General features: G+C 42.7%; 1 protein-coding gene across 2 annotated transcripts in view; it reads right to left on the minus strand.

Moving 5' to 3' along the window:
- Positions 1 to 22,459, minus strand: part of RPN2 (ribophorin II) — a 60,081-nt gene that overhangs the window by 32,143 nt on the left and 5,479 nt on the right. For both annotated transcript variants that reach the window (XM_068565403.1, XM_068565402.1), the window contains exons 3-9: positions 11,356 to 11,451; positions 10,614 to 10,789; positions 6,215 to 6,290; positions 5,059 to 5,193; positions 2,778 to 2,954; positions 1,123 to 1,241; positions 38 to 143 (exon numbers count right to left, since the gene is read on the minus strand). In XM_068565403.1, coding sequence (XP_068421504.1) covers positions 38 to 143; positions 1,123 to 1,241; positions 2,778 to 2,954; positions 5,059 to 5,193; positions 6,215 to 6,290; positions 10,614 to 10,789; positions 11,356 to 11,451 — 885 coding nt within the window. The remainder of the gene's footprint in view (positions 1 to 37; positions 144 to 1,122; positions 1,242 to 2,777; positions 2,955 to 5,058; positions 5,194 to 6,214; positions 6,291 to 10,613; positions 10,790 to 11,355; positions 11,452 to 22,459) is intronic.

The following is a 22,459-nucleotide window of genomic DNA, read 5'->3' on the forward strand; positions in this document are numbered from 1 at the left end:
TTAACATGGCGATGGGGACGACAAGAAAAGCACTTACCTCTACAGTATTTGCAATATAACGGTTATCACCTTCAACTTTGACAGAGAAGTCATAATAGCCACTGGAAAATTTGACATTCACAAAGTTTAGCTCAAAAACATCCCTGTTAAGAATGACAGTGGGGTTAGCAATAACTCACATAGGAAAGTCACAAATATAACAAACGGCCTACGAAGTGAGGCATTCCTTGAGACGGTCCAGGGTTGCACCACTTCTTCACTTTTCAACTTCCCACCCGCCTTGGGCCACCTCCTGCTCAGTTACAGATTATAATGAGGGGCAAACTTCAAAACGATCTAAAATGACCTCCTTTTTCAAGTCTCGAAAGTCTTCTTTTCATTTTTTCCCCCTCTCAGCTCCTAAAAATCCCACCTCCTTCGGGTAAGTCTTCAACAATTAAATGCAAAACAGCTAAGTCTACAGTAGGATACCAATCACGTTAAAAAAAAAAAAAAAAAAAAAAAAAAGAGTAGAAATGTTCAAAGAGGTTGGTGTAGGGTAGTATAATTGTAGGTAATTTTCTGCATTATTTCTACTTTCCTGTGCTTTGTGAATTTCCTAAAAAGGGCACATCTTACTTTTAATTTTAAAATATTAATAATTTTTATTTTAAAGGGGAAAAAAAAAGGTAGAGAATTCTTAACTCTAACTACATCGCAAAACCCCCAATGTCATTTACCATTTTACTGATCATTCGTAAAAATGATTTTGCTTTTTAATTTCACATATTGCCTACGTATCTTTACGACTGTGTAAGAAATGCATTTTCTCTCTAAAACTCACAGTTCCCAATCTCATTAACTTACTAATTTAATACTTAACAAAGTTTCATATAAAAATTGATCCTTAATTTTTTTAAATTTACATAACAATAACACAGCCACTGAAGATAAGACTACAGAAGAATATTAATCCTATGGGGGAAATGTTCATATTATTATAAATAAAGCATAATCCTAAATTTAGGTAAATTTGGTTTTATGATCATGGTAATAACCACATAAATCTGGGTTATATTGGCTGCAGGCTAACTTTCCAAAACAAGTATATTGGCACCCTACAGAGATGTGCTCAGTTCTTACCCCACAAGGGTGAACGATGTCTTCTGGAGGACTGTGGCTCTGGAGGCAACGGATTTAGCGTGTTCTAGTTTAACAGTGGCCTGAGTCAGAGGCTGGGACAGAACATTGGTGACCTGCAACTGGAAATAAATTTTAAAATTATCTGTAGCAACAAAAGCTGAGGGAGTACAGATTTTCCTTCTAGGGTGGGTGCTTTACCCATAGGGAGCAAGCTCTGCCAGGAAAGAACCATCTTGTTTTAGGAAACCATCACTGACCTTTGGTCTACTATCTATGGGAAATCAAATACAGGAAAACACAATTAGTTTGGGAATGGGACAGATTACAGAATGTTAGAGGTGGGGAAGATCTTAAAGATGATCTTACCCAATGATCTCATTTTTCAGATGAGGAAACCAGAGCCCAGAGAAAGAAAATGACTGGCTCCAGATCACACAGTTAATGTTTCCTTCTCTCTGATCCCCTGATCTACCCACTCTACTTCACTACTACGGTATCTTTAAAAAAAAAATTATTAGCAAGAAAAATACTTTAGGACGGTATGGGCAATGGGAAAACTGAAGTAATATGGATAACAGTAATAACACTCATTTGTTGAAAGTCGACTATTTGCCAGATACCAGGCTAGGCCTTTATATATATCCTCCCACCGATCGTCTGAGACACAGCATAATCTATCTCTATTTTACAGATGAAGAAACTGAGGCCACGAAGAGGTTACGAGACTGCCAAAGACCACATGGCTAAGGACTCAAACCCCAGCCTACCTAGCTTCAAAAGCCAGTATTTTTTTCTACTTTGCTCTCTTAGCTCCCCCTAACTCATGGTGAACTATGTTAATCAGGTTAGTTCTCACCCCAGTCTTTGATGAGGGGATGTGACTTGTAGGTAGGGAGAGAAGAGGCAACTTTGGAATACGGGGCACTTCTTCAGGAGAGTATCTGTAGGGTCCTCTGAAGCAGAAGAACTTAGGGGACACATGGAACTGTCCTATGTGGAACCCGTGTGTTTAGACATAAATAAAATGCTAATTTTTTATAAAGATTTTAGCTTATACCTGGTTTCCAAACAATAGCAACAAATGCCTCATTATGACGAATGGAAAACTCTAAACGTGTGCATTTTGCTCTGTTCAGAGAGTGAACACACCAAAACAGTCCGTGCTTATTGCTGAGTGAGAGGGATGGCTATGCTCTGAAGAGGCAGAAAGATACACTGTCGGCTCCAAGGAAGAGACCTGATATTGATTTTAACAACTGTAAGTACCAGAATTACCTGGGAATTTAAAACGCTGTCTTAAAATAACATATTTTGAAAGTCTGGGTACTGGAAAATACATTTTAGAAGTAAGACTTCTCTATACATCTGGACTTACAAATCCAGAAATGCAATTTTCTAGCACTTAATTTAGTGAGAGCTATACTATTTAAAATACTCTGGTGGTAATTCCCTGGCCATCCAGTGGTTAGGACTCCACACTTTTGCTTGAAGGATTCTGTGACTAGTTCACCCAGTGGCCATCGCCATTTGCTCTTCATTTAAGGGGTCTGTCCTCACGGGGGTTACAGTCAGCTGTGTACCAGTCTTTGGATTTCTGGAAGCCTTACACTGGAAATGGCAATCGAAGCAGCGCATGTGGGGCATGGAAGTCATACCCGTAGGACAGCCTGTTCCTGAGTGTAGGAAGGAGAGCCCTCAGGCACAACCACAACGGGCACATGGTAGCGATTCTGGGAGAGTGCAGCGGCAGCAGAGGCCACACTGAAGGCTTCTGAGAGTGACTCAAAGTTCTTCTTGCTGAAGATGGCATTCATTAGCTGGATGACCTGATCCTGAAAGAAAAGGGAAATGCAGCAGTCAGGCAGGTGGGACAACCACCCCTCCCTCCCCACCTGGCTCAAGTCATTCCTTATCTGTTTCTAGGCGTTCACTTGGAAGGTCTTTTAGCCATTAACCCAAACTTGTAGGGGTGGGGGAAGCACATATTCTGCATTTAAGTGTAAAACTTGAATTTGGTTGGTTTTTTCCATCTTCTAGTACAAACTGAAATTAATGCATTTATTTGTCAACCATTTATGGATGCTTACTATACAAATGCAAGGTACTTCTAGATAACTACTGAGATACGAAACTATATTATAAAACACCTATAGCAGTACCCATTTGTTCCATACCTATATGTGCCAGGCACTGTGACAGGTGCTTTACAAGCACTAACTCAAATCTTGACAAAAATCCTGAAAAGACTGATATCAATCCTTTCCAAATAAGGAAACTGAGGCTAAAGGAAGTTAAGTAACTCCTACAAGTTACGATGGAAAGAAAAAAAGAAGCAGGACCAAAATTCACATGTAGGTCTGTTTGTCTCCAAAGTCCTTCCACAATAAAATATGTCCTTTCTTGATTCCCCTCACCCTCCCACCCAAGCTCCCTTCCTTGCCAACCCACCTCTAAGCAGTATGCTGGGGCTAAGTTGGTGTTTACAAGACCAAACTTCACAGCCAAAGTGTACATTAGAAAGAAACTAAAATAACTATCCATTAAGAACTAATGGGCTGCTTAGAGGGGAAAACTGAAAGCAATTTTTTAAAAAAGTAGAACCTAAAAGGCATTATTAAAATTCTAGAGGTTGTTTGCTTAAGAGGAAACATTTTCCACTTCAATCAGTTTTGTTTTTTAAAATCTACCATCTAACAAAAGAGTTCCCTGTTCCCGACAGTGTTATTCACAGTCGACATGAAATAATTTTCTTTAATTGTACCAATTACATTTTCCATCAGTAAGCTGTTGACATGTTAAAATGGGGGACTGTTCACCAGAATCGTTATGTCAAAAGCAGTGACAGCAAAATTATCCCAGCCAAATACCTGGTTAGTAGCAGCTTGGGAATAAAGCAAAAAAAAGTTTAAGTTGTTTTATGTAGAATATCGCCAATTCATGTACTGTACTGTGTATAGGAGAACCCCAAAATGATTTGTACCATAAGACCCACATTCTTGCACTTTCACCCATAACAGAAATTTAAATAGAGCGTGGTATCTCTAGGTCTCCTAAACTTAGGATGAAGGAAAAGACAACAGAAAAATGCCAATACATGAATAAATTATTAGATCATATCCTCCAGAGAAAATACGAAATTAATTCAAATTACTCAAGACAGGTAATTATTTACTGTTTACTTGAAACTCGGCACAGAACTCACAATGCATTCATAATTCACAAAAGAAGTGAAAGTTCTGACTTGGAACCCAAATCTTTCCTCCTAAAATTAAAACAGCAGCAGCTTGTATTTTAAGTCCTTTAGATCAAGGGATGGTAACCTTACAAACAAGTGGTACAAAGAGGGTCCTACTCACAAGACTTCCCACACACATTCCAACTAAAGGTTCTTTCAGGTTAACAAGCTCCTCTTGAAAGAAAGAAAGAAAAGAATTAACTCTTGGTGGACGTCTGGTAGACACACATGCCTCTGAGTGAACTACGTCAATCAGCACAGATTAGCTCAGACTTAGGCACTGCTGAGGGTCAGTGGGGAGAGAGGAGAACAGGCAATTTTGAAGTACAGGGCACTTCTCAAGAGAAAGAGGATTTGCACAGGCCACCAGCATGGAAAGCACTCATGAGACAAGCAGTAAGGAGCATCAGGAAGGAATGGGGGGTGGATCGAGAGTAATACACTTGGCCTTCTTGCCACTACCTCATGACGTGTCCGTATCCCATTTAAAGCAAGTATAACAATTTCTTTACATGTCTATCCCACTGACAACCAGTTTCTCAGGAACAGGCTTTACATTTTTCTGTTTCTCATTCTCAATGCCTAACCTAAGACACCCCAAAGCTAACTGAATTGCCCTCTCTGAAAAAAGCTACCCTTAGCAGATAAAGCCAACAATGCCTTTGGTTTTCACGCCCGAGAACTGCTATATAGACAGGCACCTCCTTAATGGATGGCTCGGTGCCCACGTGGTCCATGAGCTTGTAGGTGGCAGCCACAAACAATGCCGTTGTTTCCAGTCCCTCTTCAAACTGAAGATACACACCTCCCAGTTCATCCAGGCGAGCAACAAGGTCCTGTCACAACAAAACAGAGGCAGATTGGAAGTCAAGTGATAACAGAGATGAGATGTACAAACCACTGTCACCCCGGTGCGGACACAGTTTTGAGAAATCTCACTCTAAGTCCGCAGACCACCTCAGTCACTTAGTGCTTTCTCAAAAAAGGTGCTTAGGCAGAGAGTAAAGTATATGATATAGGCATTTGAAGAGAACAGTATCTTCTGCAGCTCTGGGGGTGCTCCTTCCCTGACCCCTTCGACTCAAGCCCAAGCCCAGGAGTCATGGCACTGAAGGCACCAACTGCTCTGGGCAGAAGGCCAGTGGGCCCAGCCACAGTTCACCCTGGAAGCATCGTGACACAGATGGATTCGATGGCCATCCATTTGGATACAACCTCCAGAGCAGAGCATTTCTCTTTCTTATTCAATGCTCTAAAGGATGGAGAGAGACATACTGCTCCTCTGCGCAACGTGACGAGGCAGCTAATGTGCCTGTGGGGCATCCAGGGATGACACTGTCAGAGTGCCTGTCATCCCCGGCTCTGCGGTCCATGGAAGCAGTCTCGGAGCAGCAGGAGGTCGTGGGCAGTGGAAAGGGTAGTGGAATAGCAAAAACCACAGTGACCACTTGCTGAGCACTAATTTTGTACTAGGCACTTTAGAACTTCGCTTGTTCCTAACCACCACCACGTAAGGAAACTGAGGCTCAGACATTAATAATTTGCCTGAGATTACAAAGTAGTAAGAAGTAGAAAAAAATCTGAATTTCAGGTTTGTTAGGCTCTAAAATCTGTAGACTATGAGACTGTACCTACAAAAGACTGAAGTGGTTTGTTGCCTAACTGATGGTGTAACTATACGAGCCTAACAAATATTCCCTAGGAAATACTGCTCTGATACAAAGAACAAAAGTGTGCCACGGATATGAAAAGAAAGGTAACTGGCCATAACAAATCATTCATGTCTATCTGCAAGACTCTTCTAAAGGGTTTCAAAGACAGAAGCTGGGAAATTCACTTGCCAAAATAAATTTGTACCTCAATCTCCTCCACGATGCTTCTCAGGTCAGCCTGCTGGGACAGGTAGGATGCCGTCTGTAGAGCCTGGACTGTTCTGAAAGGTAGAGAATAGACCCCCAATGAATGGCAAGTCTCCATTTCCCCTTCCTGTATTGGGATACCTACACAAATATCCTGCTCTTGTTCTTTAGAACTATAAGACAGCCTCGGCCCCAAAGGAGCTTGTTTACAATCTAGGGAAAGATGTAACAGAGGCCATTACATTACAGGGAATTCCCTGGTGGTCCAGTGGTTAGGAATCTGAACTCTCATTGCCAGGGCCCCAGGTTCGATCCCTGGTCAGGTAACTAACATTTTATAAGCCGCGTGACGCAGCGCCCCCCCCCCCCCCAAAAAAAGACCATTACATTACAAAGTTCACTACAGCTAGAGAGAAGGCAATCGGGGCAGCAGGATCCACTTAAGTACTGAGGGCGGAGAGAAGAGAGGGTGCACCAGGTCACCCCCCTCTGAAAACCTGTTTGGTTCCTAATGGCACCACATATTGAACACCAGACTAAGACTTAATTAGATTTAGAAGAGATATACTTTGAGGGAGAAGAGGAGTCAATTCATCGAATGAAGGTATATTTGGCATCCCCATGTTGTAAGAGGCACTGTGCTGGGCAGAGGTTGGCTGCCTCTTTTCTACTTTTCTTACTCCAAAACCAAAGAAGCACTGTGGAATCTACATATGTAGGTTGTTGGGTAGAATTTGGAGCAACTTTTCTGAAACCAGATTAATGCACTATAAACAGGAAGCATTAGGTAAACACTCAGCTAACGCTTGTGCTGTCACCATCCTGCTCGGAGACCTGAAAGCCACCCGTCCTTTAGGCATTAAATAAGATGAAAGGAATAGAAGATCTGGTTCTCAAACCAGCGTCTATTCTTTTTCTCTTTTCCTACTATTTACTCCTGATTATAAAAGTACATATTTGTCAAAAATTCAAATACATTACTAAAGGAGAAAGTTAAAATTCCTGTAATGCCTACCCCTAAAAGATAACTGTCCTGCAATTTATTTAGATTGTACAGATCTTTCCGTGAGGACATATAAATATATTTCATCCTTATTAACAACGACATAATATTGTACTGCTTAGATGAACCATAATTTACTCACTTAATCTCCAATTGATGAACATTATGTTTTACTAGGTCATACAATGCTGCAACTGTTAACCCTTATTCATGGCTGTATATGTATATATACATTTTAATTTACTGAAGTGAATTCACATAAAGTTAGCCATTTGAAAGTGAACAATTCAGTGGCATTTAGTATATTTCACAATGTTGTGCAATCACCACCTCTATCTAGTCCTAAAACATTTCCATCAGTCCAAAATAAAACCCCATACCCCTTAAAACAGCTTCATTCCATTTCCCATCCCCTGCCCTCTCCCCTCCCCAAGAGCCCCTGACAACCTGTGTTCTGTCTCTATGGATTTACCTATTCTGGATATTTCATATAAATGGAATCATACAAATGTGACCCTTTGTGTCTAGCTTCTTTCACTTAGCATAACATTTTCAAGCCTCATCCATTCTGTAACATGTATCAATACCTCATTCTTTTTTATGGTTTATTCATGTATTTTTATCCACTTATGAGTGTATTTCTGTAAGATAAACTTTTTAAGGCGGAATGTAGTAAGTACGTCCACATAAGGTTTTTTATTAGGTTCTATTCTCCTAATGTGGATAACTTGAAAAATAGAAATGGTGCTTCTCAGGGTGGAAAGGAGAAAGCTGAAGACCCCTGGTGGTTAAGCCGACTGCCAGTCAACCCCAGAAAGGTTCCCTAATTCCCAAGAGATGACCGGGCCTTTGTGTAAAACCACCATTTATCAAGTCAGTGTGTTGGGGAATGTAGAGCGAGAATTTGTCTGCTTTCGTCACAATCAGAGCAATTTAGATTCCCTCCATGGAAAACGAATTCCATTAAGATGGTAAGCTGGTAAACAGAGGAGTCACAATTCACAGAGAGGGAAGCCCCAGAGTGTTCAATGACCCCTCTGGGATGCTTGTTGTTAGAACAGACTTGAGAAAATGGAAACCTGAATTACCAAACAAGATAAAAATCCCACATCTGCCCGTGATAAATGCTGAGCCCAGAAAAGGCTGCTAGGATAGCCTAGAAAGAACTTTTCAATTAAGATATCATTTTTCTCTTCTTTGGAACGAGTGAGCGTCATGCTGGTAACAACCTCAGAAGTTTTTAGAATGAAATTAATCCACTTAACTTTTGAAAAGTTTTGTCATTGGCTTTAATTACTTATACTCCAGTCAGCAATTTCTCTCCCTCTGGAGCACTATATTCAAACCCTAAGAAAGCAGATCCTGTCTTGCTAATAAACAGCAGATGATTCAAAGAAATTGGGTTATGAGAGACCACAAAAGCATCTTTTCAAATTGTTCATTCAAAGCTGCTAATGTTTTTTACCATTCTAGACAAGTTTATGAACATTTGTTTCCCAGAGTAAGTCCAGTTAAACGTAGAAGGCCCATTTAGAAGATTCCTAATCTATATCAGATTTGCTTAAATAGGGCAAATTAGTAGTAATATAAGGCATCCTGCCAGTTTGATCTTCACAATAACCCTATGAGACAGATATCATTCTCCCTGTTTTACATATGGAAACACTGAGGTTTAGGGAGGTTAAACACCCTGCTCATGGCCACAGAGGTATTAAGTAGAAGAGTCTGGACACAGTTCTCTCACCCCAAGCATGTGGTCTTTCTACCTGAAGCTTTTTACAAGAGGATAGAATAGAAACACAAAAGTATAGTTTCAGCCTTTATTAACTCCTTCTTGGGCATCTACCATGTGCCAGGCTCTCTGAGCACAAGTAAAGAAGCTTAAAATCTAATACAGAAAAAACTACAATACAACCAAGGAAGTAACCAGCTCCCTAAGAAAGGGACCTCAGAAGGAAATGCTGTAGAGAGCACAAACTCCATTTGTCCCATGCCCACTAAGACCAGGCACTGCACTAGGCTCATCACATGTATTATCTTACTTAATCTTGACATTTGTTCTATGATGTAAGGATTGTTGGTAATGTTTTACAGATGAGGCTCAGAGAGGTTACTAACTTGCCGAAAGTCACACAGCAAGGAAGAAACAGAGCTAGTGTTCAAACCCAAGTCTAACTGACTCCAAAATGGATGTACTTTCTTTGTACTTCTTTCTGTTCTGGGGTTTAGAGGGGGGAGATATTCCTTTTTGCTCAGAGAAAAAGGGAAAGATTTTTCTGTAGAAGGTGGCATCAGAGTAAGGCACTGACAGTGATCTCATGACAGGAGATATGGGATATGGTAGTGGTTGCAGAGGCATTCCACAAGGGATTATGGGACGAGATCAAAGTAATGTAACCTGAAACAGGAGGACCACAAGGGCCAAGCACTGGGCAAAGGGTGCGCAAAATGTCATTCCTGAGAAACGTACCAGCCCCAAAGTCACTGATTACTGACCACATGAATATGAGTAGGGCATGAGAGTGACAGGGAGAAAGTCAACTGACTGTGAGCCCTGCCCTTAACAAAGCTTCAAGTTTAGAAACATTTTGGTTCTTAGCAAAAACAAGAAAAAACCCTGGGAAACAACTGAACTATTCTGCAGTAGGGAACTGGTGTCACTAACATCTTGCTGAACAATGAACAGGAGTCCAGGTGCTCCAATCTGTCTCAGGGTTGCAGTTAAATGGGGGACACACAGAAAACAAAAAATACATATACTGTGTTAAATGAGGAGTTTCAGTGTCAAAGGAAAAAAAAAACAAACTACGTATACTATTACTTTTAACTTTAGTAAACATCCTTAAGTCAGTTGCAACATTTAAATGTATAGTTCCTTCCTATAAGGTGCTTCTCCTTCACCTGAGCCTTTTGCAGAGGAGCAGGGGCTGATCCCTAGAATACTCTCCCCTCTGAGGCCCTACTTGCCCCACCAGGTGCCGTCTCCCACTCCTCCAAGGGACCCCGTGAGCTCTCCTCCAGGGCGGAGCCTCCAATGCCAACATCTCACCATGGCCTGGCCAAGCCGCAGTAAGAGACGCACGTGGCTCTCTGGCCTCACTCTCCCTCGGTCACCCCTACCCTTGCTTCAGCCCTAACCACAAAGGCAGTCGTGTCTCTGTGGCACTGTGTTTATGCTCGGACTCAGTATTTGCCTCTGCTGGAGCAGCTTGAGGGAGACCGTGTCTTGGTGAGCTGCACGAGGACACGGACCTTACCTGCCTTAGCACAATACGACGTCTGCAGTGCCAGCAGAGCACCTGGCACAGAGCAGGTGCCCAGACAATACCTGTGGAACCAGTGGATGAAGCCTCTCAGGATAGTAGCCTGAGAAGCGCTCAAGATTGTGACTTACGCGAGCACGGTCTCCTCCTTGCTGAGGCGAGAGGTAAGGGCACCAAGCACTTCTTGGGAAGCCAGAGGAAGGCCAAAGCCACTTAGGGCTGCAACTGCATGGTAGATCTGGGCCACGGAGGAGTCTTCACTGACAGCTGCCAGAAGCAGATCTTTGGTCTCATTTGAAATAGAGATCTAAGAAAGGATGGGTAGACACAGAGTTTAGAACATGTGCGGCCAGCCTGCGGTAGGCACACCAAAGATGGCAGGCAGAGCAACTGCCGAGGTCACACCACCCGCCTGGGCTGTGATCACCCCTCTTCGACATCTCAGATGCCAGAATTAAATATCTGTAAAACCTCAGCATAACACTTTTGAAAAAATTCTGGCAAGTCACTTGTCTACTGATATGGTTCTTCTCCTGTGTTCAAAAAAATGGCTTTCCAGAAATCTGGCATGGGGGCATTCTTCTTTTGCTTTAAATACTTTTAAATGTTAAAGGGAGACTGAAAGAAAAAAATAAGACTTCCCAGAAGAGAGGCAACTATAGGAAAAAGTTATTTAAAATTCATGAAAAGTGAAAACTTGGGAAAAATAAAAAGTCTATTTCTTTAAGAAAAAAAAAATCACAAGAATGGAATTCCCACCCACACTTAATGGGGTCTCTCTGCTAAAAAAAAAAATATTCTGACATGACTTTCCCTTTTTAAAAATACACTTGACAGTTTAAAGTAAATGTAAATGTAAGAAGCTGGACTCACCTCACACCCTGAGAGGGCCTGGCTGGACTGGGCAGCATAGAAAAGGGAATCCACGTTGCTCGGATCAAGGTTTGATTTAATGAAGGTGCATGCTTGCTAAACAGGGGAGAAAGTCAATGATAAGTGGTGAAATACACAGTGATTCGGAAAACTGTACGTGTTTTTTGGATGACAAATAAAATTCTCAGCAATCCATGATGGCTTAAAGTATGAGAGCTACACAAGATTTCAATTTTCAAGCAGATACTTTCCACAGAACACTGTATGATCCCAAAATGCTAACTTCATAGAAAGAGCAACAAACCTGAAGGCACTCGCATCCTTCTGAACCTAGAAAAGGAAGGAAAGGAACTACTTCCACTGATCACCTGCTCTGGCCATAACCTGTGTGGGGTGTTTATGATGCTCTTCCTTTTAATGAACATAAGGACCCTGTGGTAGATACTATCATCCCCATTTAACAGAATAAGAAACTGATGCTTGGAGTTGGTAAGTAATGTAATGAAGGTGACGAAGCTAATAAATGGCAGTGTCTCCACTTCGATGTCTCCAAAGCTAAGTCAGGTTCAACACATCTAACATAAGCTAGAAACCTTCTATTTCTTCATCTGGACCTTCTGGCTCACGTACAGGCATCACCATGCACCTACTACCTAAATCAGAAACCTAGGACTCATTCTCGACTTTTCCCTCACCCTCCAAGCCTATCGAGTCTCTCAAACCCGATCCCCACTCTCTGGCTTCCCTCCTTGCCTTATGTCAGGCCCCTGCCATTTCTCATGGAGACTGTTACACTCATCTCCTAACTGGTCTCAAGTCATGCAATCCATTCTGCATACTGCTTCAAGAGTGATCTTTACAAGGTGCAAAAGTGTAATAGGGAAGAACCTTTTGTGTCCTATTACAAGTTAATCACTAAAGGGATGCTGACTGTAAGCTTAAATTATACATGATGACCCAACTCCGGGAATGACCTCCCAGGTAATGAGCATTAAGCTAAAATATCTCTGTTCAGCTCACAGGAAACATCCTGACCAGGCCCACCTGTGAATGACTGCAGGGAGGAAGAAATTAACACAACCCCTCTGGAGGCTGATGGGAACCGGGAAGTGTTTGACTTTACTCCCACCCCTTTTACTATAAAAGGAACCTGAATCCTAACTCAGGCAAGATAGATCTTTGGGGCACGAGCCCACCATCTTCTCGGTCTGCCGGCTTTCTGAACAAAGTCGTTATTCCTTGCCCCAACACCTCATCTCTCGATTATTGGCCTGTCATGCAGCCAGCAGCACAAGCTTCGTCTTGGTAACAAGTGTATCCACCTTACACTGCTATTAAAACCCTTGGGTGGTTTCTTATCCCTCTCAGAACAAGACTCAGTTTCTGATCTGACATAAAATGCCCTCATGACTGGGACTTCCCTGGTGGCACAGTGGTTGAGAATCCGCCTGCCAATGCAGGGGACACGGGTTCGAGCCCTGGTCCGGGAAGATCCCACATGCCGCGGAGCAACTAAGCCCGTGTGCCACAACTACTGAGCCTGCGCTCTAGAGCCCGTGAGCCACAATTACTGAGTCTGCACACCACAAATGCTGAAGCCCACGCGCCTAGAGCCCATGCTCTGCAACAAGAGAAGCCACCGCAATGAGAAGCCCGTGCACCACAACGAAGAGCAGCCCCTGCTTGCCGCAACTAGAGAAAGCCCGCGTGCAGCAACAAAGACCTAACAGAGCCAAAAATAAATAAATAAATAAATAAATAAATTTATATATATTTAAAAAAAAATGCCCTCATGACTGACCCTCACTCTCTGTGCCAGCTTCCTCACCACAGCCCCACTTCCAACTCCAAAATCTTACCCTCCACCCCACTGCAGCTCCCCATACATAACATGCTCTCACCATTTATATTCTTGACCCTGCTACCCCCCACCCCGTGCCAGGAGCACCTCTCCCTTGTCCTTCTTGCCTGCCAAACCAGGTCCCGTCTTCATCTCTGCTCAGATGTCACCTTTTCCAGAGAACCTTCACTGACATTCATCCAGGACAGGACAGGTGCCTTCCCTCCCGATCACTCCCCCAAAGCACTTACCACACTGTACTAACTACCTCCCCCCCCAGGGACTAGTTACTTGAGAGCAGAGACTTTGAGGAACTCCCACCACAGTGCCTGGCACAGAGTGGGCACATAAGAAAACCCATGCTACTCCTACTATATCAAGAAATAACATTTAATAGCTAGTTATAGCACTAAATACTTTGGTTGAGGTAACATAAAATTCAGCTATTCAAAATTAAATGGTAATAAAAACAGTTAAAAGTGGGTGCTTCCCAGGAGTAGGACAAGGTGGGCCACGGGATGGATGGTTGCTTTTCACTAATAGCTGTTCTGTATTATCTGGTATTTTACTGTATGCATGCGCTACTTCAACCAAAAAACTTCTGTTTTTAATTTTATGAATAACACTTAAATAAGAGTCTCAAACAAATGAGTTTCAACGAGAAGTCTGAAAGAATCCAAGGAGAAAAAGAAAAGAAACAAAATACTTCATACTGCACAAATTAGGGATCTGAAGAAAACAACTTATTCAAGGAATCCTTTCAGCAGAATGTGGGCAAGCTTAAGACGTGTGCTTTGTCGCCATCTGGTGCTTTAGCAATAGAACAACACCCAAGGCCCCAAACAATGATTATGGTCATTGTTACCAATTTTTGAGCACTTAAAATGTGCCAAGCACTGTTGACAAGTTCTGTATATGCATTTCTCATTTAATAAAGGGATCTATGCATTAGGTCCTCCTATTACCTTAAGTTTACAGACAAGAAAACTGGGGCATTTGAGAGGAAACTGACTTGTCCAAGGTCACTCAGCTCTTAGTGGAGGAGCTGGAATTCAGACCCAGGCAGCCTGGCTCCAGAGTCTGAGCTATACAACCTATCTCTCTCTCTCAAGGGACTATTAAAAACGACCTGTTCCTGAATAAAACCAGCATCATGCCTACTCGTTTGCACAGACAGATCTAGGTAAACAGTACCAAGGGTCTGTGGCTTCAAAGCTCAAAATGTCGACAGCTTAGTTTTAATAGCGGCAAAAATGAGGGACCTCACAAAACATACTCTGGACCCTCAGGAAGCCCACCCAGATCTGAGGCTTCAGCTGTCCGCTTGCAGGGGATCTGTAACTCCAACTCCTGCTGCCCTAGTTCCACACTCACCCTCGCAAGTGAAGGCTGAAAATCGCCTCCTAAACGTCCATCCCCTATCTGTTCCCCTCCAACTTTCTGTGCCCAACTATCTAAATATCCTGAGTGAAGGACATCAGTGCTTTTCTCAGTCCATTCTTCCCTACAACTCCCCAGCCCGAATCAGCAACCAAGAAGACAGTAAATCTCTCTCTCATCTGCCCTTTCCTCTCCAGTAGCAGCCCCCAACTCCCGTCTCCTTTCAGCCTAGGCTCTGTAATCTCGCCAGACTCTGTGTCAGGCTACTGCGGCACACGCTGGCGACAGCCTCCGTCCACACCAGGTCTTGGTAGCTGGGCCGGCTTTTTCCACGTGCACTCTGACCACCCCTCTGCTCCAGCCAACTCACGGCCCCCACAACACAAGCACTTCTAAGCCTCTAGGCTTAGTACGGGCTGTTCTCTCCATCAGGAAGCCCATCCATCTCGTCAGTTCAGCTTCTCCCTCTCGACTGGTAACTCCTAACGTATCAACAAAACTCAAGACTGATTTGAAAGCAAAACTTACCTTGATCCTTCTCTCCCCTCCAGCTGCTACCTTCTCCCTCTTCCCACCAGTGACCTCCAAATTATGGAAGCCAAAGGACATTTTCCAATGCTCATGCCCTTAACACTGGACAGAACCTTCCCTGTTCTAAAACATTCCCTTCCCTTCGCTTCCGGGATTCCCCTGCCCTCCCCTGGTTCTCTTCCTTCTTCTCAGCTGCTCCTCAGGTTTCATCCTCTTCTGCCTGACCATTTAACACTGGAGTTTTTCAACTCCTAGGCCAACTTCTCATCCATCCCCTTCTCTTCCTAGGCGATCTCAATCATGCCCATGGCTTCATCCAGAACCGCTATGCAGATAATTCTCAGATTTGTACCCCCAGCCCAGACTTCTCTCAAAGGCCACTTACATGATTCAAAGGCATTTTAAGCACAACATCTTTAAGATCGAATTTATGATCTTTCCTGCACAAACCTAATTCTCTTCCTGTGTTCCTATCCTAAGGAATGGCCCAACCATCCATCCATGTGGCAAAAGTCAGAAGTCCAGGTGTTATCTTTTGTACCCCGCCACCATTCAACCTTGCCCCATATTCCCCTGTGAAAGTCTGTCCTCCACAAGGCAGGAGAGAAACCTTTCCAAAATGAAAACTAGATCCTGATACTTGCTGCTTAAAATCAACTTCTCTTTACAGAAAAAGCAAAATCTTCCCTCTGACTACCAAGGCATGGAGGCTTAGCCCCAGCCTTCCTCTCTAGCTTTTTCGCATTCTCTGTTCTTACACAACCTCCTCTCAGTCTCTCAAATGTAATCTGCTCCCTAACTGCACAGGTCCTTTGTACATGCTATTTCCTCTGGCTAAAGTCCCTTCCCTCCCCGTCTCCTGGTTAAGTCCTACTTTCCCTTTAGAATTCAGATCCATCATACCTTCCTTCATTTAATAAAGAGCTATTGAGTACTACCACCTGCCAGGTGCTCTCTAGGTACTGGAAATACACACCAAATGAAATCAACAAAGTTCCTGCCCTCAAGGTGTTGTAATTTAGGGGTATATAGAGTGAGATGTAAGTTCAGAGATTTCTTTAGAAGTGCCTTCCCTGACCAGGTCAAAGTCCCCTATTTCACACCTATAACACCATACATCTCACCTTCATAAAACCTACCATTGTTATAAATATTCATGTATGTATTTATTACACGACTAATGCTTGTCTCCACTATTAGAGGATACATTCCAAAAGGCAGACGCTCTCTTTGTTGTTCAATACTGAATCCCCGGTGCCTAGCATCATGCTCAGCACACAGCAGAAACTCACTACACATCTGATGAATGACTGAAGGAATCGTGTAGCAGCAGCACACACGGTAATTCCCCCTGTACAAGGCTGGGACTAAGAGTAAGTGTTCTCAGCAGACCGGGTGAGTGAGCAGCTCCCTCTTCGGGACTCCCCTGGCACTTTCCACGCACTACACGTTACATGTGTCTCTGTACTCACACCTGGTCTCTCTGTTATGGTTCCTGTCTCTCACTAGACAATAAGCTCCTCTGCACTTAGCATAATACCTTGCACATAGCAGATGCTCCATAAAATGATTACTGCCTGAAGGAGTGCCTGCTTCTCTGCTATTCCCAGTCACTGGCTGAGTGCCTGGCCCTCAACAAGCACTCAGTACTTGTTGAATGGATACAGATATACTTACCTTGGACTCACCATGTGCCAGATACTGAGCTAAGCACTTTACACTTATTATCACATTTAATTCTCACAACAACTCTATAAGGTAGATATTCTTATCCCCTTTCACAGATCAGGAAAGTGCCTGATTGACTGACAACCTGTGAACACTGTCTAATGTGTCCTGATTTCAGTCATTAGAATCTAATCTACCATCACAGTTTTTGCATAGTATGTCTCCCATTTACTGAATATTTTCATTAAAACGAATACAAAATAACCCTCAATGTTCCTAAGTCTTATAAAAAGCTAAGCAATAATATCTATAGGGACTTCCCTGGTGGCACAGTGGTTAAGAATCCACCTGTGGGGATTCTTAACCCCACAAGGTAACATAGGTTTGATCCCTGGTCTGGGAAGATCCCGCATGCCATGGAGCAACTAAGCCCGTGCACCACACCTACTGAGCCTGCGCTCTAGAGCCCGAGAGCCACAACTGCTGGGCCCATGTGCCACAGCTGCTGAAGCTGCGTGCCTGGAGCCCATGCTCCACAACAGGGGAGGCCGCCGCAATGAGAGGCCAGCACATTGCAATGAAGAGTGGCCCCCGCTCACAGCAGCTAAAGAGGGCCCGCGTGCAGCAGCGAAGACCCAACACAGACAAAAAATAAATAAATAAAATAAATTTATTTTTTTTAAAAATCTATAAAATCGCCATTCTCATGTGCATATGTTTTTAAAATATACATACACAGTACTTGATACCAAAATGAAAGATGTTCAGTCTTCATAACACCTAAAATCAACTCTCATTCCACACTCCACTGTTCCCAGAGCTGCGCTCTACTCTCATATTCTTATTAGACCCCATTCCTCTCAGTTCTTCTGCTGAGTCTCTTTTGACAAAATAACCAAAATCTCCCCTAATGATCTATCTGTGAGAACAACCAACTCAGTGCATCTAGCAGAACTGAGGGAGTTCTCTCTACTCAGCTGAAAGCAACAACAGCTGAGCAGGACACGTCCCACTACATGGAAGCGACAGTAACAGAGACTCTCTCTCAATGGATTTCTTTAGTGTGCACCTCTAATAAGGAAATTCACCAGCTCCAAAATGTCCATACAACTCCCTTCCTTCCACTGCTTACAATGTACACATCACACCATCACCACAGCACATTTCATAAGTGATTAGAATGAAGTACGTGATTAACCCATTTATTTTCCGATTAAGAGGCACATTTAGAGAGCTTTCATTTCTATTAAGCTAAAGTTTACAATTCATTCATTCAACAAATATTTGTGGAACACCCTCTTCATTAGGCATTAAGCAATGGGGATGACAGTAGGAGAAAAAATAAAATGTCAATCAACATACATTTACCACTACTACCATGTAATAGTACTACTAAGAGCTAATACTGATTACACCCATTACTACATGCCATCACCATGCCAACCAACCTACATCCATCACTTGTGAGCTGAGTACTATAACTATCTCCATCTTACAGATGAGAAAACAAAGATTCTGAAAGGTTCGGGAAGCTGCACAGGTTACTCAGTGGTGTAGTTGTGAAGTCAAGATCTTGAAGCCAACCAATGTGACTTTAGAGTCTGTATTATGAACAAAAAGCCCACAGCTAATCACGCAATTACCACCAAATCACACTGCACTGCAGCTGTCTGGATGGCTTCAGCCTATGTCTTCAGCCCTGACCAACGTGCCCTCAAACTCATTATATCAGCAGAGAACACCTATAGGGGCATGAGTTCAACCTAAATCCACGTGCAGCTCTAAATCATGAGACAGATAAAAAGGCATCATTTGAGGCTTCCCTGGTGGCACAGTGATTAAGAATTGGCCTGCCAATGCAGGGGACACGGGTTCAAGCCCTGGTCCGGGAAGATCCCACACACCGCGAAGCAACTAAGCCCATGCACCACAGCTACTGAGCCTGCGCTCTAGAGCCAGTGAGCCACAACTACTGAGCCCGCGTACCACAACTACTGAAGCCCGTGCACCTAGAGCCCGTGCTCTGCAACAAGAGAAGCCACTGAAATGAGAAGCCCATGCACTGCAACAAAGAGTAGCCCCCGCTCACTGCAACTAGAGAAAGCCCACGTGCAGCAACGAAGACCCAGCGCAGCCAAATATTAATTAATTAACTGATTGATTAATTAATTTTAAAAAGTATCATTTCAGTTAAGAGTGAGAGCACCTCACTCCTCACTCCTCCAGGAGGCCCCTGGATGGAATCCTATGGTCCCACAGAATTTTGAAACAGACCAGCAGAAAACTCTCATCCTGCATTCAGATCTGCCAAAATTTAACATTAGCCTAATATTCCAATTTTATCTCCTACACCTTACGATACAAAACCTCTACTGGTCAAGACTGCTCCACCCTATGTCTCCCAACTGTCTGTTCTCTCTCTTTCCCAAGCCCTTTACAGACACTGTGGGCCTTCCATACAGTATCTGCACCAGCATTGTCTGAACTCACCTGAATAAATTATAAATAGAAGCAAAACTTTTAAAATATTAATTATAATAATAGCTACCATTCAAAGGGCCTTTCGTGGGCCAGTCACTTACTAGGCATAATATGATTTCACTTTATCTTTACAATGATCCCATGAGGAAGGCATCACAACTCCCATTTTACAGAGAGATGGAGCCAGAATTAAAAACTTGGGCTAGCGACTCTGCTGCCTGTACTCTTTTCTCTTGAACAAAACTAATTTTATTAGGAGGTACGTTGACCTGGAGGGTTTAAAACAACATGAGGGGGGCTTCTCTGGTGGTGCAGTGGTTGAGAGTCTGCCTGCCAATGCAGGGGACACGGGTTCGAGCCCTGGTCCAGGAAGATCCCACATGCCGTGGAGCAACTGGGCCCGTGAGCCACAACTACTGAGCCTGCGCATCTGGTGCCTGTGCTCCGCAACAAGGGAGGCCGCGATAGTGAGAGGCCCGCGCACCGCGATGAAGAGTGGCCCCCACTTGCCGCAACTAGAGAAAGCCCTTGCACAGAAACGAAGACCCAACACAGCCAAAAATAAATAAAATACATAAAAAAATAATAAAAATCAAGTGTTTAAAAAACAACAACAACAACAACAACAACATGCGGGAAGTCTGTTTCATTAACGGTCACACACAGGAAGGAAATATTGGGCAGCAACAAGAGATAGCTGTCAGGAGGAAATCTGAATAAGCACAGCTCTCATATAGCAGGGATTAGCAAACTTTCCGTAAAGGGCCAGAGAGTAAATATTAGGCTTTTGGGGCCAGATAAGTCTCTTCAGTAATTACTCAACTCTACTGTTAAAGTGCAAAAGCAGCCATAGCAATATGTGAGTGATGGGCGTGGCTGTGTTCCAGTAAACTTTTATTTACAAAAACAGGCTTCAAGCTGGATTTGACCCTGGGGGCCATTATTCAGATGATGGTTGGCAGACACTGGACAATTTTCTTAACCTTTCTGAGCTTGCATTTCCTCCTCTATTACAGGATAATATTTCTGACCATATAGAATGAAGACAACTCAAGATAACATATCCAGGGTACCTGGCACATATGAGACATTCAATAAATAATAACAATTACTGATTCTAGTCTCGGCCAGAAAATATTTAAGCCAAGGACATCAGAAACTCTCAAAGACTACTGGATTACATAGAAACAAACAAAACACACACACAGAGACATTCTGGCCCACTTGCAAAAATGGGACATTTTGAGCATCAAAAACAATAACAATTGCAATGGATTGCAAGACATCAACAGGGACTACCAGTTCTGACCAGGACAGAAATAAACGTACTGAATTTACCAGCCTGTCATAAATAACTGTAAAACTGAACAAAATAGATGAAGCTGAGATGCTGGACAACAGACAGGACAAGGCCGTGACCCTTGAAAGAACGTAAAAAGTATGACAATAGTACAAATGATGGGAGTCTAAAGAGAAATATATTGTTATAAGGTCCCTTCCTTATTTGTGATGTGGCAAAATAATAATTCAAAGTATACTGTGATAAGTTACGATGCATATTATAATCTCTAGAGCAACCTCTAAAAAAATAAGTAAGCTAAAAAGCCAATAGAAGAGATAAACTGGAATATTAAAAAAAAAAAAAAGATTCAATCTAAGACAGGAAAGGAGGAGGAAAAAAATGGATAAACAAATAGAAAACAAGATGGTAAACTTAAACCCAACAATATAGTTACAAAAAAATATAAATGAACTAAATCCCCAATTAAAAGACAGAGATTGCCAGAATGGATAAAAAACAAGTCCCTACTATACACTGTGTACAAGAGATAGATTAGTGTGACAACACCTGAATCCACTGATTCAACTTTATCATAACTAAAAATGAAACAATCAGATATTATGCATCCACTGATAGGAAGCACACAGCACTGCCTATGAACTATTTCTGCCAAGAAAACTGACCCTGATTATAATTAAGCCTCAAGAGCTAACTATCAGTTTATAGGAATTAAAGAGATAAGGAAATATGTTCAAAAACAGCATGAGGATGCAATCAATCAAAAGCAGAATGTGGAAAATTCTCCAGGACAAGTGACCTGGCTTGTTCCATAAATAAAAGATGGGGGCGGGGATTGTTATAGATGAAAAGGGTCTTGAGAAACATCAACAAATGCAATGTGTGGACCTTGTTTAGACCCTGATTCAAACCAACATTTTTTGTTAGCTCAAGATAACTAAACACAGACTGGGAATTAAATGACATTAAAGAATTATTATTAATCTTGCTAGGTGAAATAAAAGGACTGTCATGTTAAAAAAAGTATAGATGTAAGTCAAATATGTCTGGTATCTGCTATAAAACACACCAGCAAAAAAATAAAATAAATAAGCAGAGGGAGAGTAAATGTAATAAAAGTGGCAAAATGTGAACACTTGTTCAAACTGGCAAATGGTATGAGAAGAGCTCATTATATGTTCCCACCACTTTTGTGAATGTTTGCAAACTTCCATAATAAAAGATTGAAACAAAAAGAGCTGTTGTTCTTTTAACTCACACTAGACTGTAAGCTCTCTGAAGGCAGTGATTTTGACTGGTTGATCCATCACTGCATGCCCAGGGCCTAGCCCAGGGCAGTAAACAACCTAGCAATAGTAGTTCATACAAAAGTGGGCTAAACTGTCAATCCAGTGGATCAGGTACTCACCACCCTCCTCACAAGAAGAACCATTGATCTTGAAGGAAGCAAAGGGCAGGAGCTTTCAGAGCCAGGGAGGATCCCAGGACAGGCCTGAGGCAAAGGGACTAAGCGGCTAATCAGACAAGTTACTGCTCACTAAAATGCACTGTCCCCTGCAGAAGATTACATTTCCCTAACCTGTTGAACCCAGGCATGGCCAAGGGACTTGCTTTAGGCAAAGAAATAAAGATAAAAGAAGTGGCAAGTATCTCGTCTGAGCAGAAGTTTTAAAAGCCATGCTTTCATTTGTACACAGTCCAGAAAGAGACTCCTCCATCAGGCTAAATCCCTTTTTTTTTTTCCTTTGGTGGGGGTGGTGCCCACGCCCTGTGGCATGCGGAATCTTAGTTCTCTGACCAGGGATCAAACCCGCGCCCCCTGTATTGGGAGTGTGCAGTCTTAACCACTGGACCGCCAGCGAAGTCCCCAGGCTAAATCTTAGACTGAAGAAACACAGAGCAAA

The sequence above is a fragment of the Eschrichtius robustus genome, chromosome 16, assembly GCF_028021215.1.
Source record: "Eschrichtius robustus isolate mEscRob2 chromosome 16, mEscRob2.pri, whole genome shotgun sequence".
Classification (NCBI taxonomy): Eukaryota; Metazoa; Chordata; class Mammalia; order Artiodactyla; family Eschrichtiidae; genus Eschrichtius; species Eschrichtius robustus.